At 36.3% G+C, this 18,334-nt stretch overlaps 1 protein-coding gene across 1 annotated transcript; it reads right to left on the reverse strand.

Moving 5' to 3' along the window:
* Positions 1–1,803: 1,803 nt before the first annotated feature.
* LOC121426810 lies at positions 1,804–16,847 on the reverse strand. The gene is made up of 3 exons (XM_041623207.1): positions 16,703–16,847; positions 7,605–8,378; positions 1,804–2,101 (listed from the first exon to the last, which is right to left on the reverse strand). Exons 2-3 carry the CDS (start codon positions 8,368–8,370, stop codon positions 2,004–2,006), a joined length of 864 nt encoding a protein of 287 aa, XP_041479141.1. The 5' UTR covers positions 8,371–8,378; positions 16,703–16,847; the 3' UTR covers positions 1,804–2,003.
* Positions 16,848–18,334: the final 1,487 nt, after the last annotated feature.

An 18,334-nucleotide genomic window follows, 5' to 3' on the forward strand; every position in this document is an offset into this window, starting at 1 on the left:
GAATTTCTGAGCCCCATACCCACTTTCAATCTTTCATCTTTCATCTTTCAAACCATGCGGAAATGGGAGGGGGTGACTGATATTTCCGAAATTGAGTGAATTACTTGATAATGCATTGAATGATCTTGGTTTTGATTTCATGAATGGTCTCAAATAAAATATCATAATAATCAGTGTGCTAAAAAAAAACATGTTGTAAATCAATGTGTGTGTGTGTGTGTGTGCAGAAGGGGGGGGGGCAGAGAGCTATGTGGTTCAGTCAAGTATCATGTGCACATTGACCAGACTTGGTGACAAAAGGAGTCTTTTATTTAACTTTACGAATTTAGATAGTTTGGCAATATGAAGTGTATGATTAATATTTTTTCAATAAACCTATTGTCGTAATTTTACTTTTGGAAGATCAAATTGCTGTTTAGCCCAATACAGGAGAACCCATCTTCATTTCAAAAGACGAATAAATACCATGTTAAGATCACATGCAGCTGATTTGAATCGTGTGAATTATAAAGGACAAGTCCACCCCAACAAAAACTTGATTTGAATAAAAAGAGAAAAATTCATCTAGCATAACACTGAAAATTTCATCGAAATCGGATGTAAAATAAGAAAGTTATGACAATTTAAAGTTTCGCTTAATTACACATAACAAAATATATGCACATCTCGGTCGATCTGAAAATGAGGGAACTGATGACATCACTCACTCACTATTTCTTTTGTATTTTATTATATGAAATATGAAATATTTTGATTTTCTCGTCATTGTCGTGTGAAATGAAGTTTCATTCCTCCCTGAAATCGTGGAATTCCATTATTTTAACATTTTGTGCTTCAGGCAAGGAGGTCCTAATCATCAAATTCCTAAAAATTGAAATATTGTATAATCAAAACAAAAAAAAAAAGAAATAGTGAGTGAGTGAAATCATCGAATCTCTCATTGGATGCAACTGGCTCGTTCATATAACTATTTTGTTAAAAATAAACGAAACTTTGAATTGTCATAACTTTCTTATTTTACATCCGATTTCGATGACATTTTCAGCATTGTGCTTGTCTGATTTTTCTCTATTGATTCAAATCAACATTTTCTGAGGTGGAATTCACCTTAAAGAGCTCATTCAAAACATCCCATACTCATGGAGTCAAAGTTTCGAGTATCCATTAAACCAATAACAAACAAAGAAATCTAACAGCAAAAATGTCAAACTTTAAAAAAGGAAAAAGGCACAGTGTCGGAATCAACTAGTTTACCAAACTTAATTAAAGGAGAATGAAACCTTTGGAACAAGATAGCTTGTGTGAAAACAGAAAGATAAAAGTAACAGATCAACGAAAGTTTGAGAAAAATGAGACAAATAATGAGAAAGTAATGAGCATTTGAATATTGCGATCACTAATGCTATGGAGATCCCAAAATTGGCAATGTGACAAAGATGTGTGATGTCACTTGTGAACAACTCTCCCGATTTACTTTAGTATATATTTCACTAGAATTGCCTCTTTTATCACATCTATCAGTAGATAATATGTTCTTTCTAAAGGAGGGCATGTGATACAGATTTTTAAAGAATACATCATGGATGAAGAGTTGGATCATCATCAGAAAAAGCAAACAGAGACATTTTGAGGGTATTTAATAGTCCATCAAAGGGAAAGTTGTTCACATGTGACATCACACATCCTTGCCGCATTGCCATTAGGAGGATCTCCATAGCGATAGTGATTGCAATATTCAAATGCTCATAACTTTCTCATTGTTTGTCTGATTTTTCTCAAACTTTCTTTGTTCTTATTCTTTGATTTTTCTGTTTCGACACAAGCCTACTTGATTCAAAGGTTCCATTCCCCTTTAATGAAGACTATAAAACCAAATACAAGTTAATGTAAGAATCACCACGGACAAGATGAAGATAAACTATCAATTATATAATCAGGGTTGAATTCCAACGCTCATACATCGAATCGCGCATTTGATATGTGTTGATAGGCCGAACAAGACACTATTCTGGCATATCATTTGTCAGATTGGCTTCCTCATCGGTCACATCTGTCCAGGTCTTTTCGTCTATTACTCTCTCTTCATTATCACCTGTTAGAACTGAATAAAGTACACACACAAACAAATATAATTATAAGTGCAGTCCTGGAAATTTTTAAAGGGATGGTCCGGGCTGAAAATATGTATCTGAATACATAGAGTAGAATTCACTGAGCAAAATGCCGAAAATTTCATCAAAATCCGATAACAAATAATAAAGTTATTGAAGTTTAAACTTCAGCAATATTTTGTGAAAACAGTCGTCATAAATATTCATTAGGTGGGCTGATGATGTCACATCTCGGTTTTCTTATATTATTACACAAAATCATATACTTGTGTAAATATTATGTCTCCCTTATAATGAAATAAGTTGCAGCAATAAATATCTAATGCACTCAATCAGATGTCAATCCAATTTTTCTAGTTCTTGGAGGAAAAAAAATTGAATAAACCTAATTTCATATAATAAAATACAAAAGAACAAGTTGGGATGTGACATCATCAGTCCACCTGATGAATGTTCACGACATCTGTTTTCACAAAATATTGATAATTTTTAAAATTTAATAATTTTGTTATTTGTTATCTGATTTTGATGAAATTTTTGGCATTTTGCTCAGTGAAATCGACTCTATTTATTAAGCTATAAAGACTTTCAGCCCGGACCATTCCTTTAAGAAAGAAGAGGGAGTGAAAATCACGCTCTAAAAGCTTGAAAACTACAAATATTTGATGACGCCCCCCTCCGAAAAAAAATACACAAGCACAAAAGCACAATTAATCCATCCAAAGCGATCAAGTACATTTCAGGAGTGGGAGAAGTACGCGCAGGGGATGGGAGTTGTATTACGCAAATCCCGGTACCTTTGGTTTGAACGGCTCTTTAATGTAAACCTCGCTTAGATAAAAAAATAAACATTCCATTCTTTTTTTAATACTACTGGTATTACTAATTACATGACATACAGGATGGCTGCTTGTCTATGACGTCACATAAATAAAGGCTTAAAAATGCATAACTCCAACGTTGTTTGACGGATTTACATTATACAATAAATAAACGTTATTTAAAGTTTTAAGCACGTTGTTTAAGCCTGTCACTTTTACAACTACTGTTTAAACTTTTTAAACAACAGTTTGAATTAAGAAATCAAACAATTACAAAAAAATAAACAATTTGTTGTTAGAGAGAGAGAGAGGCTTAAACGACGTACTATTTTCTTTTAACTGTGTAAGCCTCAGAAGATAATCGTGATTTTTTTTTCAATAAAACCAACTTATCGACGAAATCGGACATAAAAATTTGTAGAAGAGTGGGGAAATAAAACAAACATGAAGATGAAACTACTTTGAAAATAAAAATGAAATTCGGTATCCAAATCATGAGAAGTAAAATTGACAAGTACTTCACATGCTCTTTGTACTTAGTTATAAGGGATTTGTTGATTTCATATCGGATTACTCATCTTTTTCACTGGGAAGTAATCAGGTGAGCAAGTACTGTTTAATGTCTTCTTGAAAAGACAAATAATCCTACGTATTTGAAAAAATAAATATCTCAAACTTTTAGCCTTTTTTGCAATGGAGCAATTAGAAGAGTAGGCCCTGTTAGGTACAAGAAGATTTGCAAAAGATTTTATCTAGTCAATCATATTTTTGACATTTCTACCTAAAGAACAGAAATGCTTAATGATTTTCGTAATCGAGAACAGGATAGATATATGAAGAGCTCACTTGCAGGGGTTAGGTCCATTTTTCATCCAATTTGATATTTTTGTCTCAACGTTTAGATTTTTAGTAGCTTTATAAGATGATACAGAAGAAAAGTTGAAATTCTCATTCAAACGTGATCTTAAATGGCAAACTGTAGAAAAAAATCACTTTTTTCAAAAGGGGTTAGGTCCATTTTAGTTTGGTTGCAAAAGAGGTTAGGTCCACACAGTATTTTTTTGGAAAAGAATATTAAAAAAAAATATGAAGACAGGTAGATTTCTTTTATACCCAATTTTATGTTCTCATGGTAGGGTATCATGAAAATTTAGTTTCGCATAAAAATACTGCAAAATGGGAAAATAAAAAAATGATTTTCTTGGAGTGGACCTAACCCCTTTTGAAAAGAAACTATTCTGAAGAGCTAATTTTTCAAAAGGGGTTAGGTCCACTGTTCATAATTTTTTTCATTGTTTTCTGTCTCAAAACCTATTTTTTTTTCTCTTTAAACCTCTTTCGAGGGACTTTATTTACATATCTATAATACAATTTACAAATCACAAATTATATACAGTAATCAAATTAATCAATCAATAAATGAGTTCCAGCAATATGTCAATTTCCTTTGAATTCTTATTTTTGGTAACATATTTTGAACTTAAATACCATCTTAGTTTCATTTTCAAAGTCATCCATAATCTATTTACGTTAACAAAGTAATAGCCTTTTTTCATACTCGTATCAATATAATTTCTGTAAATGGTGTATTGAGTAAAATTCAAAATGATATTAATTAACCAGTATTTCGGTTCCTGTATATTCCAACCTAAAATCACTATGTTTTCATTAACACAGATCTGTACTTTAGAAACAGAAAGAATTGTATCTTCTACCATTTTCCATAGAGGTTTTATATTCTCACATTTTATCAACATATGCATAATTGTTCCCTTAAGTAAACAGAGATTACATTTATCATCATTTTTTAAACTCCATTTAAATAAATTTGATTTTGAAATATCGATTTTCTATATGTTTGGGCAAATTTGAGATACCAGAATTTTTTAAAATAACTGATATTCCAAAACAAGTGTATGGAATAACAGTAATATAAAAATACAAAATGAAACGCTAAGTTTTAATAAATGGAGGACATCTGGTGTATTGCTGGTAAATCATGTTATAAAAGAAGGGAAATGGAAAAACCTCAATACGGTATTTGATGATTTTGAAAACAGAAAACTATTATACAATTTTGAACTACAAAAGTTGAAGAAAGCATTTCCCAACACATGGCTGGAAAATAGATCAAATGCACAACAAAAGGAAATAACGATTATACCTAACCTTATTGAAATATCAAATGGTGATATAATTGATGTAAATATCTTGAAAGCTAGACATTATTATCATTATTATTTAGAACATAACAAAACAGAAGCATCTTTCTTTATGTTTTGGCAAAATTATTTAGGACTTCAGATAGAAATTAATTGGGACAAAGTCCTGTATTTTAAACTTAGACAAATAAAAGATAACAAGGTTAGAGAATTTAATTTTAAGCTTCTGCATAAAATACTTCCGTCCCAGTCTCAAAACCTATAAATTTTTAGTTATTTTGATGAAAACAACGAAAATTTGAAATTCACATGAAAACGTGAATAAAAGTGGCAAAGAAAAATCACTTTTGTAATCAAAATAGGTTGGATTCACTTCAGTTTAGTTGCAAAAGGGGTTAGGTCCACGATGATAATTTTTAAAAGAATATATAGAAAAAAATTGAAGACAGGTAGATTTCTTTTATGCCCAATTTTATGTTCACATGATAGGGTAGTACATCACGACAATTTAGTTTCTCATAAGCGTATCGTAGTAAGTGAGAATAAAAAACAGTTATTTTTCTCCGAAATGGTAAAAAGTGGACTTAACCCTTTTTGCAACTAAACTCTTCATATAACTAAACAAATGATGTGAGCTCGAAGCGCAAGCGAGACAAAATCGAGAGTTATTAGGCCTAAAACCGGGACACCCTATTCATGTTTTGTAAATCATGAAAATGATGAGTGATTGGGGATCTTATTACAATACGAACGCAAAGCGCGAACAGATTTTTTTTAATATTCCGATAAACTGGATAATGATTTGAATAATAATAATGATGATAATAAACAGTTCTTGTATAGCGCATATCACAATTATGAATAATGTCTCTATATGCGCTTCCAAAGGACTTGAATATTATTACCCCAGCTGTAGCTTGGCTGCCGTAATTACTATGATTACAGCGCACACGCATTTCAAGGAATAAATTCCTGCCAGGTACCCATTCACCTCACCTGGGTTGAGTGCAGCACAATGTGGACAAATTTCTTGCTGAAGGAAATTACGCCATGGCTGGGATTCGAACCCACAACCCCCTGTTTCAAAGTCCGGAGACAACCCCCTGTTTCAAAGTCCGGAGACTAACCCACTGGGCCACAACGCTCCACCTTAAATACACCTAGAATCTGCGTATCTGAATAAAAGTGCGAGCGCATGTTTCAGATTTAGACCTAGAATATGGGCATTCAAAATATGTTTTTATCATGCAAATCAATAAAGGGAGTACGAAGCGCGAACTTAAAATATTTGATATTCCGATTTGAAACTGGATGATTTAAATAGAGAACAAGCTGCGTATCTGAGGAAACATGCGCACGCGTGTTTCAGATTTAGACCTAAAATTTGGGCATTCTAAATGCATTTTTTGTCATGAAAATCAATAAAGCGAGCGCGAAGCGCGACCTTAACATATTTGATATTCCGATCTGATAAGGGGTCAATTTAAGCTCTTTAATTTAAGCATTTTGTAGGAAAAATTTGAGGTGATATGGATTGCAATTAACAAAGAGCTGATATTTTTCATTATTATTACTTTGAGTTTTGACATAGGACCGGGACAATCTAGGGACATCATACAACGCGAGATGAAACTTATTGATATTCCATTCTGAAAAAAAGGTACATGTAGTTTAATTATTAAATCAATTTATTATCTATTAATCTAATAAGCCCAGTGATAGCGCGAAATCTTTTAATATTATGGCCTGAAAACGGCCATTTCAAGCACTTTTCAAATCATAAATAGGATGCATGAGTTAATATATTTTTAACAATTAATGCGAGCGCATCGCAAGTCGAAAACTTTCATAGATAAATTATCATGAAATATGGATTTATAACTAGTTTATCATAGAATTAATATTGAGATGTACATAACGCACCAATCAAAATGCGCGTGCAGCGCGAGCTGATACGTTTTGACAATCAGGCCCGTATATTATGGGAATGTTTGTAGAACTTTAGGGGATACGCAAGAATAATAGGTACCTGACACATCAGAGGAGAAAATGTTAATATTCAGACCATAAAACACACATTTTTACAGAGCACTTTTAAAAATCAATTTGTAAGTCAAACAAAATAATGAAAGTTCACTTTCCGAGCTGAAATATGTTTTGTATATTGTCTTCCAAACTTGATATTTTAAGCTCCATATTGAGCAAGATATGGAAATCACCCAACAGGCAATGCAAAGCGCGAGCGAAAATTTTATTTAGTGATATGAAAGATTTTTGTTATCTTCCCAAGTCTTCCCCTCATCTTATTTTGTTCACTCGTCTTCCTTCATTTCTTTTTTTTCTCTTCTCCTTTCCCTCTTTTCTCACCCCTTTTTTTGTTCCGCCAATGGGGGCGGAGGGGGGCCCGCGGTACATACGTATCTCAAATTTATACTAAATACCCCCCGGGTTGCCAATATATTTGAGTGGACCTCCCCCCACCCAGGCTCAATTATCCGAGTCACACTTACGTTCACATCGATACTCATTGCTGTACACTTTTGTGTCCCCACATACACCGACGACTTGTTTCACTGCCAGGCGACGACCTATTGGAATCCCACAAGTAACTGTGTGAGTAACGACCCTGCTGAACTCCTCACTCTGACTACTCGACCAGTCATGTGTTGTAGTATGTGACACCGACATCCCAACTGAGAAAATTTCCTTAAAGACGGCTCCAATCGATGCTTCGACGGAAGTCGACACACTCCTTCCATGAGTAACAGATCTTCCTAAAACCATGCCTTTCTGTACAGAATACACGCACTCCATTTTGTCACCCTTGGTATTGTCGCAAGTTTTCATCGCAGTAACTCTATCTAGCGGTACACAGTTCAACGGGGCGTCAGTGTAGGGACAACTGCATGACCACGAAGACATATAATTGTCCCAACCTCCAAGATGAGGTTTACTGCCGGTATATTTCATAATAGGTCCGCTAAATTGGCCGTGTACGTAGGCAGTCAAAGTGCAACCCGGTCGTACAACCAGCGCAGAAACGCGGTCATTCCACCCATCACAACCTCTACCCGGATAGGTCTCCCCGTTGAGAACATCCCACGAAGCTCCGGTGCATGATAACAGTTTGTCGCGGTGACCGTAATCATAGAGGCGCGCGCAAAGGAATTTATTCGTATTTACTTTGTACGGGAGAGTTTCGGGTTCAGGGCAACGTCCAACAACAAGACCAGTGAGACTCAGTCCAAGCAGGATGATTATTAGCTTGAAAGCCATACTCAGATCTGAAACGAAAGAAAAGTGCAGATTGATGAATATTTAGTGCATAGTTAAAAAGGCAGGGGTAAAAATGGCAGAGACAACAATATCAAGAGTAAAAAATGGCAGAGGCAAAAATGTCAAGAGTAAAAATTGCAGAATAAATTTGCAGAGGCATTAACATGATTGCAGGGCAGAGATAAACTGACAGAGATGAAAGTGGCACTGTCAAAAACGGTGAAAATATTGGAAAGGCCTTGGTGCGGTGGATTTAAATCTATCCCTGTAATTATCATAAGGTCGTGTGTTCGGCATACAGACTTGCAGTTTTGGATTAATTTGTTTTGTTTGCATATGTTGATCTAAAAATTCAATAAAGAAATATTTTTTTAACATCCTTTGCATCTATTTTAGGCCATACACATAAATTAATTTAAACTAGTAACACAATGATTGGCGATGCGCACTTTGTGGCCTTTATCAAAGCTAAGAATATCCTTTAATAAAAGATGTATTATGTGTGTTCAAGACGTCCAGAGTTTTGAATATCAAAGCAAACTGCTTCTATATTTCAACAATCGTCCAACATTTTGCATCATATCCGCTTTTTTCAAATTGTCTAAACTCGTTAATTCATTGTTACTATGTTAGAAAGTGTTAGAAAGTGTACCACCAAGCAAGTTATGCCTGTATAATGCAGATGATACGCCGAACTATACCGGTGTGTTGGCTCAGTTGGTAGAGCGTCCGTCTCACAACCGGGAGGTCGCGTCAGACCAAAAGACGTTTGTGGCGACTTGCATTTGTTTTGACCCAAATGTAAATTTCCGTCTACATTTTCTTTCGTCTTAATCTGTAAATACAATGGCCAAATTCCTTTGGCTAACCGCGAACATGTGTACCTCGTTAACTTCACGAAAGAGTCGCATATTTTCTTATTGTCAAGTTTGCGCGCCGCATTCCAAGTCTTGGGGCGTGCCTCGCTGTTATAGATAGCCAATCCGGCAATGTTTATATTCAAGTGACCAATCATCATGATTTGTCCAGGTCAAGAAAGTTTGGATCTACCAATCATCATTTGGAACGATCTCGTGGTTAATTTTCATGGAAGTAATTTCTTTACTTCTCCTTGCGAACTCGTCATGTACACTTCATACATCTCGCACGTTTTGAGGAGTTAGTCAACCTCTGTAATACCCACGCAGTCCTTTTCTACTGCCTTATTTTGGATATTAATTTACTCACGGAATATCATTTCGGATACATTGCATTTTCATTTCGGACCTTTAGTTACGTATTATTTAATGAGCTCATTTTCGCGATCAAGAAACGCGACATGTTTATTTAATTTCATCTACCGGGATTTGCGCAATATACTTGGACTTCACTTTCGCGGTGATAAAAACTATTTGACCTGAGCGCTTCACGCCGTTCATCGCTCAGCTATCATTGCCCCGAACTTTTCGCGGACACTCATCTCGCGTCTCGGTCCAGTTGGTGGTCATTCGCCTTCGATCTACACCTCTTCGAACTTCACAGTTTCCCGGTGAGTTGGAAAGTAACTTATTTTGGAGTTAGCTTTATTTCAACAACACACAGTTATACTTTCCACACGTTAAAATATGGGAGTTGCTGCTACCCTGTTTGGCGTTCAACAATAAAGGGATAGAGCCTCGTCGATCTGGCGCTGCACGGTGGCTACCGGGCCCGCGATCAATTGGGCAAAGCAAATTTTCGGAGTATTTCATTTCATGTCTATTTCGAACAGTAAATTATGGATTTTCATTTTCATAAGCAGTCGATGCCCTATAGATGACGCAACGCCACAATGTTGGCAAAATGGCGGAATAAGATTGAGTACAGTGAGCGATAGTGGTGCTGAGAGAGAAGTTGAAAATTAACTGAAGTAACTTCCGTGTGTGATTGATTACATCATTCCTGACTTGTTACATATCTCTCCATCTTTGTCCCATTTCTCATTATGTATTGATTCATTGAGATGTTTAACCACCCCCGAACAAAATTCCAATTAAATACCTAATATCCAAATTGAATATTGCAAATGGTTCTAGTATGGAGTAGGCCTACATAAAAAAGTAAAACGATGAGTACCCATTGAATCCAATAAATTGGTAATTTGTCCTTATTGAAGCCAATTGACCATTGGTCCCAATTGCAACCAATAACATACATACGTATACATGTGATATGCTGATAAGGTCCCAATTGAAAAAAAAATGGGCTATTGGTCCCAACTGAAACTAATTTGGGACCAATTTGCCCAGTGGGACCAATTGAAATGAGTATAAACAAAATAATAATAATAATAAAAATGGGCAGTTGGATCGACCAATTAGAATTCCATTGGGAACCAACTGAAGACCAATCAAGAACAATCCTTGGAACAATTCGAGTGTACGGAATCGGAGAAACCCTTCCATACCCTTCATTACGGGTATTAATCATGATGCCTTATTACACTTTGTGCACCAGTTTTCGGCCAAAACTAAGTGGAAATTGAAGTCGTATACAGTGTGTGCAAACGTGATTATCTCGAAAGTGTATGTTTAAGGTAGGTTTGTTTAATTGGTATCACAGAGTATAGTATTTGAAGCCGATTTGAATTCAGTCTTTGCGAGACCATTTGCGTGCAATCATTATGCCGAATATACCGAAAGTAATACGCAATTATCTTAAGGGTTCAGGAGGCCGTTTCATAAAGCTGTTCGTAAGTTAAGAGCGACTTTAAGAACGACAGGTGATCCTTTCTTACGCGCTAAATCATCGCCTATGGTGTATACCATTTACCAAAAGAAAGGATCACCAGTCGTTCTTAAAGTCGCTCTTACGAACAGATTTATGGAACACCCACCAGGTCTTTGTCAGCTTTTTTAAAGGACAAGTCCACCCTAACAAAAAGTTGACTTGAATAAAAAGAGAAATATCCAACAAGCCTAACACTGCAAATTACATCAAAATCGGATGTAAAATAGGAAAGTTATGACATTTTAAAGTTTTGTTTAATTTCACAAAACAATTATATGCACGTCCTGATCACGTACGTGAACCACCTATAGGCTATGTATCAACTCAGCGGAGCCCGCCATTATAAAAGCCCTCTCGCGGTAGGTCGCCTAGCAATCTTGTTAGCGACGCATGTGAGCACCGTCTTGCTCACTCTCCAAAATGTATGCGATATTAAAATCCAAAAAACTAATGGAATCGTTAAAATTTAGTAAGGCTATGAATACTTATCATTTACATTGACTATCAGTGTATCAACCTATATCAGATTTACAAGCAAGTGTGGATAAGATTTCGAATTACCAGTAATTTTGATGAGTGATACAATATGCCAAAATTTATGAAAATATAGCGTAAATTTCATATAGCATTTCAAAATCGTTATTTTCAATATCTTCACAATTTTTCATTGTTTTAAAAAACATCTTATTACTTTAATTATAATTTTCCCGAACTGATAACGTTGGTAGGCTATTTTCTCCATCGCTTAAAAGGAAATGTCGGGCTTTCGAAATCAGGTTAATTTTTGTTATATTTCTAAAAGAAAATCGTTAGATTCGAGCTACTATAACGTTGTTCTCCCGAAGAAGGGTTATCATCTCATAATGTTGTGTAAATGATACATAACAATACAACTTACGAGTGTAGCAATCCATGTTGGATAACATTTTTCAGTATGAGTTTCGTAATGAAGAGAAAAATTAGGTTCATTCTTAGCATGCTAGCCGCAGAATAATAAATTTTAGCGTGTGCAGACAGGGCTGATCGCCCTGACTGTCCGTTCGGATTATCCAGTCCGATACCGCGTCGGGTTGTATATTCCACGTACCTTTTCCCCTTGCGATGACCACTGTACAGTTTTAGTGTTTAATTTTGATACTCAATCTGTGAAATTAATAGTTTACCGATATCTAAAAAAGCTTGGAATATACCTGACACATAAATTATTTCATTTTCGGTAATTATTATTTCTTTCCTGAATTACAAAAAGTCAAACTGCCTAGTGTCAAGAATGTGTAACATTGACTGTATAGTTAAAAATTACAACATTATCAAGGTTTGGGAAATATCTTGTCATCAGTATCTCACGGTATATGTTAAACAGAAAATATAGAAAAAGTGTATATTTTGTAAATTCCACGGCCACCTTTTACCATCATGCGACATATAAAACCGACCCGCATGGCCGCCGGGGGGGGGGGGGAGGTACTCAAATTATTTTAAAATCAAAGTAATAGCAATTTTATAGATCTGCAATATTCCTATCCATGCTCTCGTGATAATGACTCGTGATAATGACTTAAAATCATGGTGAGTTGCAATGGGGAGGGGTCGATGAGGGATACTGAAAAGGGCCAAAATGAGATTGCAGGCCGGTAGAAATAAGAGGGGCAGATATTAATAGGTTAGTTTTATTGGAGGAGAACTTGACCATAACAGATGGGAAGGAATAATATGAGACGGTTGAAATTTAGATTGGGAGAGCTGATCTTTGAGATATAAAATGTCACAAACACAAAAACAAAAGGAAGAGAGAACAGGGAGATTATAGGAGGAAAAGAGAAGCCCTTGCAATAAAATATATCAAACAGGCACTTGTCTGGGGCGAAAGTGAGTGATGATAACTTATGCCCGCCCCTCCCCCTCCCTCCACTCCCTAGTCAATCTTGGTAGCAGAGACACCGAGAAGATGATTGATGAAAAAGGGGCTAATGGGACCCACAGAAAAAAAATCAGTAATCTTGAACAGGACAGCTTGAAAACTTATAGTAGGATCCTCATATTGTATAGAATTATAATTATGATAAAAGGTAAAATTCCACGATAAACAACAGGAATTAATATTAGAAAATAAGGTTATTTGAAAGAGAGTGGGAAAAGGACCCCCCCCCCCTTTCTCCCGATCCGCTTGAGACACCTGAACCCGGCTCCCGGCCCTTCCTCTTCTTCTGTATATACCATCTCTTTAAGGCGACCGTGGAATTTACAAAAAATACAGTTCTATATTGTCTGTTTAACATACAGTGAGATACTGATGACATTCGGCAAACTTATATTTTCCAAATCTTGACAATTTCTATCATGATTCTTGACCTATAAGATTGACGTTTTGTAATTCATGCAGGAAAGAAATAATAATTCTCGAAAATGAAATCATTAATATGTGTCAGGTTTATTCCGGGCATTTTTCGATATCGGTATTTCACGGATTGAGTATCAAAATGAAGCACTATATAACTCAACAGAGGTCACTGCAAGGGGACAAGGTACGTGGAATATACCACCCGACACCAGTATGGGACTAGATAATCCCGCGCGACACACCAGGGGATCAGCCATGTCTGCGCGCGCTAAAAATTATCATTCTGCGGCTCGCGTGCTAAGAATGAACTTGATTTTTCTCTTCATTACGAAACTCATCCTTAAAAATGTTATCTAACATGGATTACTACACTCCTAAAATATATTGTAATGTATCATTTACACAACATTATGAGATGATAACCCTCCTTCGGGCAAACAGTTGGTATAGTAGTTCGAATCTAACAATTTTCTTTTAGAAATATAACAAAGATTAACCTGATTTTGAAGGCCTCCCATTTCCTCATAAAGCCGAGAAACAGTAATCTATCAACGTTATCAGTTCGGGAAAATTATACTAAATGTAATAAGATGTTTTTTAAAACAATGAAAAATTATGAAAATATTTAAATTAAGGATTTTGAAATGCTATACAAAATTTACACTATATTCTCATAAATTTTGGCACTTTGTATCACTCATTAAAATGGCTGATAATTCGTAATATAACCGTCACTTGCTGGTAAATTCGGTACGAGTTTGTACACCGATAGTCAATGTAAATGATAAACATTCACAGCCTTACTAAATTTTAACGATTCTATTGGTTTTTAGGATTTTAATATCGCAGACATTATGGAGAGTGAGCAGAACGATGCTTACAGGCGTTGCTAACGGGGTTGCTAGGCGCGAAAATCCGATTTAGCTCCGCCCACTTTTTACACTGAGTTGGAGGGATTCACGTACGTGTGATGGATGTGCAAATGAGGAGACTGATGATGACGTCATCCAGTTAACGATTAATCACACACTCGATTTTTAAGACTGATTGTACATCATAGTAAGAATCTGATGTAGAAAACTCTTTTACAATCATTGCTAAGCTTTTTGTTACAGGCCCTATAGATCTGCTTTTCGTGCGCAATTTTTTTCATTTTTCACACCATACATGCAATTCCAAGTTGAGATCTTAAATTCCGCTTTCATGCAAAAAGAACAAAGAAAGCCGCTCCAAGGCATATCATTTTCTTCTTATCGTGAAAAAGAGAAGAAAGAAATCCGCTCCAAAGCTTCGCATATTTTTGTTACGCCGTTCCAGTCGTATTGATCTGCTACAATGAGCTGCAATTTTGGTGAAAAGCGGCCGCAGAGCACTGTCCGACCATCGCCTCTGCGAGAGCGCACCCGGCGGCTAGCTGCATCATACACGCATGCCCGTTCCATAGGGATGCATACGCACTCACACGCTGGCGACCCGTTCCAAGGACCCCCGTTTAAAACAAAAAAAATTGTAGTTCCAAAGCCCGTTCCGAGGAACCCCCTTTTTTACAATAAGCCCGCTACAAGGCCCCCGTTTTTTTGTCTCGCCCGCGGCACACCCCACCACTTTTTTGGTCGAGTGCCCCTCCCCGGGTCCATGGGTCAGATCACCTGTCCAGCTAAACCATTTCGCATGTGTTGATATGTACTCAGCATATGCATTAGGCCTATCCGTCTGAAAACAGTCTTATTTTTTTTTCTTTGCTCGCTCCTCGTACACAAACGGTAAGCCATCTAGCACACAATGTGATGGGCAGTATGTTTTACTTTCCCCCGAAATGGGGGGGGGGGGATTAGATTCAATTTCCCGGGGGACCACTTCCATTTTCGAGTGGATACCAGACGCGACCATGGGGTTTCGAAAAGCATCCTGAACAAAGGAAGCAAGTATTTTCCATGCAGATTATCAAAATGCATCCTTTAACAAGTATTTGGCGTGTGAAACCGTATCCCCAACGAGTTTTGGAAATTTGACCGAAAATAAATAGCTCTCCTAACGAAATATATAAACTTATTCAGTATTTCAAATATCACTTTGACACTTTTAAAACGTTACATATACGTAACGTGCCCACTCCTGAAAAGCAAATCCTGTTTACGCGTGGTCGCGCCTGGTATCAACTCGTCAATGGAAGTGCCCCCCTCCCCTCGAGCTCAGGGAAGAAGCAAACGTGGCTCTGGAAACTCGTCCTCAATCGGATATATCGCTGTTACCAAAGTAGAAACCATAATTTTGTACGCGAAATGCAGATTGAATGTTTCCGATGCGAACCGTAAAACAATTCTCATGTCACACAACTTACATTGCAGGACAGTGTATAACGACGTATAAGTGTAAGTTTTCCTTAATATGGTGCAAAATGCAAGTACATTTCAACGCAACATGGCGTAAAATTCACAAATTATTTGGCATCATTTTTACTCAGCAAACATTCAATTTCCCACTTCACCTAATAATAAGCTTTTTTTAGAGTTAAACAAAATTGAATGATCTTTTTTCAAATTTTCATCCCTGCACTCACTGACAAAAAAGACCCATGTCTACACTTAAATGCTGGAAATTTTGAGTGTATTTTATCCTCCAGCGCCGGCCACAGAACATGTCATTTATCAAATTTTGATTCCACCAATTAGATTGCATTAGTTATCAGGGTCATTGATTGTATTTCAAAGATATCAGATATTTATAAAGATTTGAAATTTGGTAGGGTCTATTTGAGAGAGGAATTGGACATGAGGCGCGTTTTATAAAGTCTGAATACCAATGAACAATCTTAACAAGTTTACTACTGTATCCGCCAGTCAAATCTAATGATTTCAGTAGCTTTAAAATGTTATTTCAAATTTGATGTCATTATTGTGACAGGTTTTGTGAAACAGACCCTAAGGCGAACTAAATATTATAGACATGACAGTTGGAAAAGAAAGAGACTAATAATTTACTCGGGGTAGCCAGTTTGAGCTCTTATTATGAACCATTCTCCTCGCATTGCTAGGGCACGTAAAACATAACAGAGAATCATCGAATTTACTCCGGAGCCGATGTCTGCAATGCGCCAATTCCTTAGAAAATGCAAGATGAGGGGCTTTTGTCGAAAGTTGATGGACCAGGACAGCAGATCATCCGAAGATTTGCACCGGACGAACAATCGCACTATATCATTAAATAGATAAGAATATTAAAAATGATTAGCAAATCTCTTACCTTTCAAATCACAGTACGACGTTGGTTGATGTTTGTAAGTCTGGCTTGATCTGCTGTAGACTGGAGGCTCCAAAGAATCTCAATTCACTCTGTAGACGAAGGTGCTGATCAGATGGTTTCTGGTTCAACCACAGATCATCCAGGATCGACGACTAGTCTATTTATCAGCAAGAATGAGGGCGTAGACCATCAAAATGATCACACCCTTTCCAAAAAAAAGAATGATCAAAGCAGGTTGGAATTTTACTGGTTCTTTGGTAAATATTAAATTGAGAGGCGTGGTCTAATGATAAAAAGAAAAGCATGACTAAATATGGTAATTTGGAAGAATAACGATGTGTAAAGCAAATTCTGTTCTCTGGATATTGGCTTTATGAATCAATGTATTATTTTATTTTCTATTTCTTTGTGATATTGATTTCAAACTTCAATTTCGGCGTATCTCTTCTCTGATTTATCGTGATTCTATTCGATACAACATTTAAGGCCAAAAAATATATCTTCAACCAAGCATTTTCGTATTGCTTAAATACGACCAATCTTTAAGAAATGACTCTTTCCCTAATTTCATATAATGTCGTCCTTATTCATATAATAATTTTAGCTATCTCAATATAAGATCGCTTTGGGCTCGCATCAATTATTAATAATCCAACTTGTTCATGATTGCAAAATGTGCTCAGAAGATTGGGGGAAATAATATCGCGCTTCTCACTCGTATTAATGTATACCCATCCTCTTCGTAGCTACCTAGCTTCATATGCTTTGTTTTAGTCCTTCATCTGTGTACAAAAATATACACGTGATATGATCAACTGTTGCGTGAGTTTTGATCATATCACACACCAAAATGACTTGATAACAAATCAGTGGCGTACCGTGGGTCATGGCATGAGGGGGGGGGGGGCACCAGCAAAATTTTTGACTCACCTATAGTGAGCGCGCGAAGACCTACTAAAGAGATTTTAAGGACGGTGCCATTAAACGGATATGTATCACACTGGTCAAATAATGCGAGCGCGAAGCGCGAGCTTAAAATTTTTGATATTCAGACCTAAAAAAGGTACATTATAATCAATCTTTTGTAATCATGATACGTATTTGTCTCGCTAAATAATGCGAGCGCGAAGCGCGAGCTGAAATTTTTGTAAATATTGATCCCCAAACAGGAGGATTTTAAGGACATTGTTTTAGGAATCCATTAAGAGTATACACATCTCACCATAGTCATTTATTGCCAATAAGCGCTTGCTGATTTCGTTAGAATTACACCTAAACATGCATATAAAGCACTTGTAATCATGATTAACATACCCATCTCACTAATCAATTCTTGCGTGCGCCATGCGCGAGCTGAAAATTTAGACCTGAAGAGGGGCATTTTAAAGCTTGTTTGTAGGAATTCACGAAGACCATACGAAGTTCACTAACCAAAATATGATGCGAAGTGCGAGCTGAAAATTTTTGATATTCAGATCAGAAAAATTGACATTTTAAGGACTTATTCTAGGAATTCATGGATAGCAGACATACTGCGAACAGACGGGAAATGTTTTACATCACTTTAAGTAGTCATAAAAAAGAAGCATACTGTTGTACATAAAACAATAATAACTCGAAGTGCGAGGACAT

The sequence above is a fragment of the Lytechinus variegatus genome, chromosome 13 (assembly GCF_018143015.1).
Source record: "Lytechinus variegatus isolate NC3 chromosome 13, Lvar_3.0, whole genome shotgun sequence".
NCBI classification, from domain to species: Eukaryota; Metazoa; Echinodermata; class Echinoidea; order Temnopleuroida; family Toxopneustidae; genus Lytechinus; species Lytechinus variegatus.

What these genes read in the sequence shown, in the direction of transcription:
- LOC121426810 (XM_041623207.1), bottom strand. Translation starts at nt 8,370, where the DNA reads ATGGCTTTCAAGCTAATAATCATCCTGCTTGGACTGAGTCTCACTGGT. An exon ending in CAATGAGTATCGATGTGAAC is followed by an intron (nt 2,102 to 7,604) that starts GTAAGTGTGACT and finishes TACTTTATTCAG; the next exon opens with TTCTAACAGGTGATAATGAA.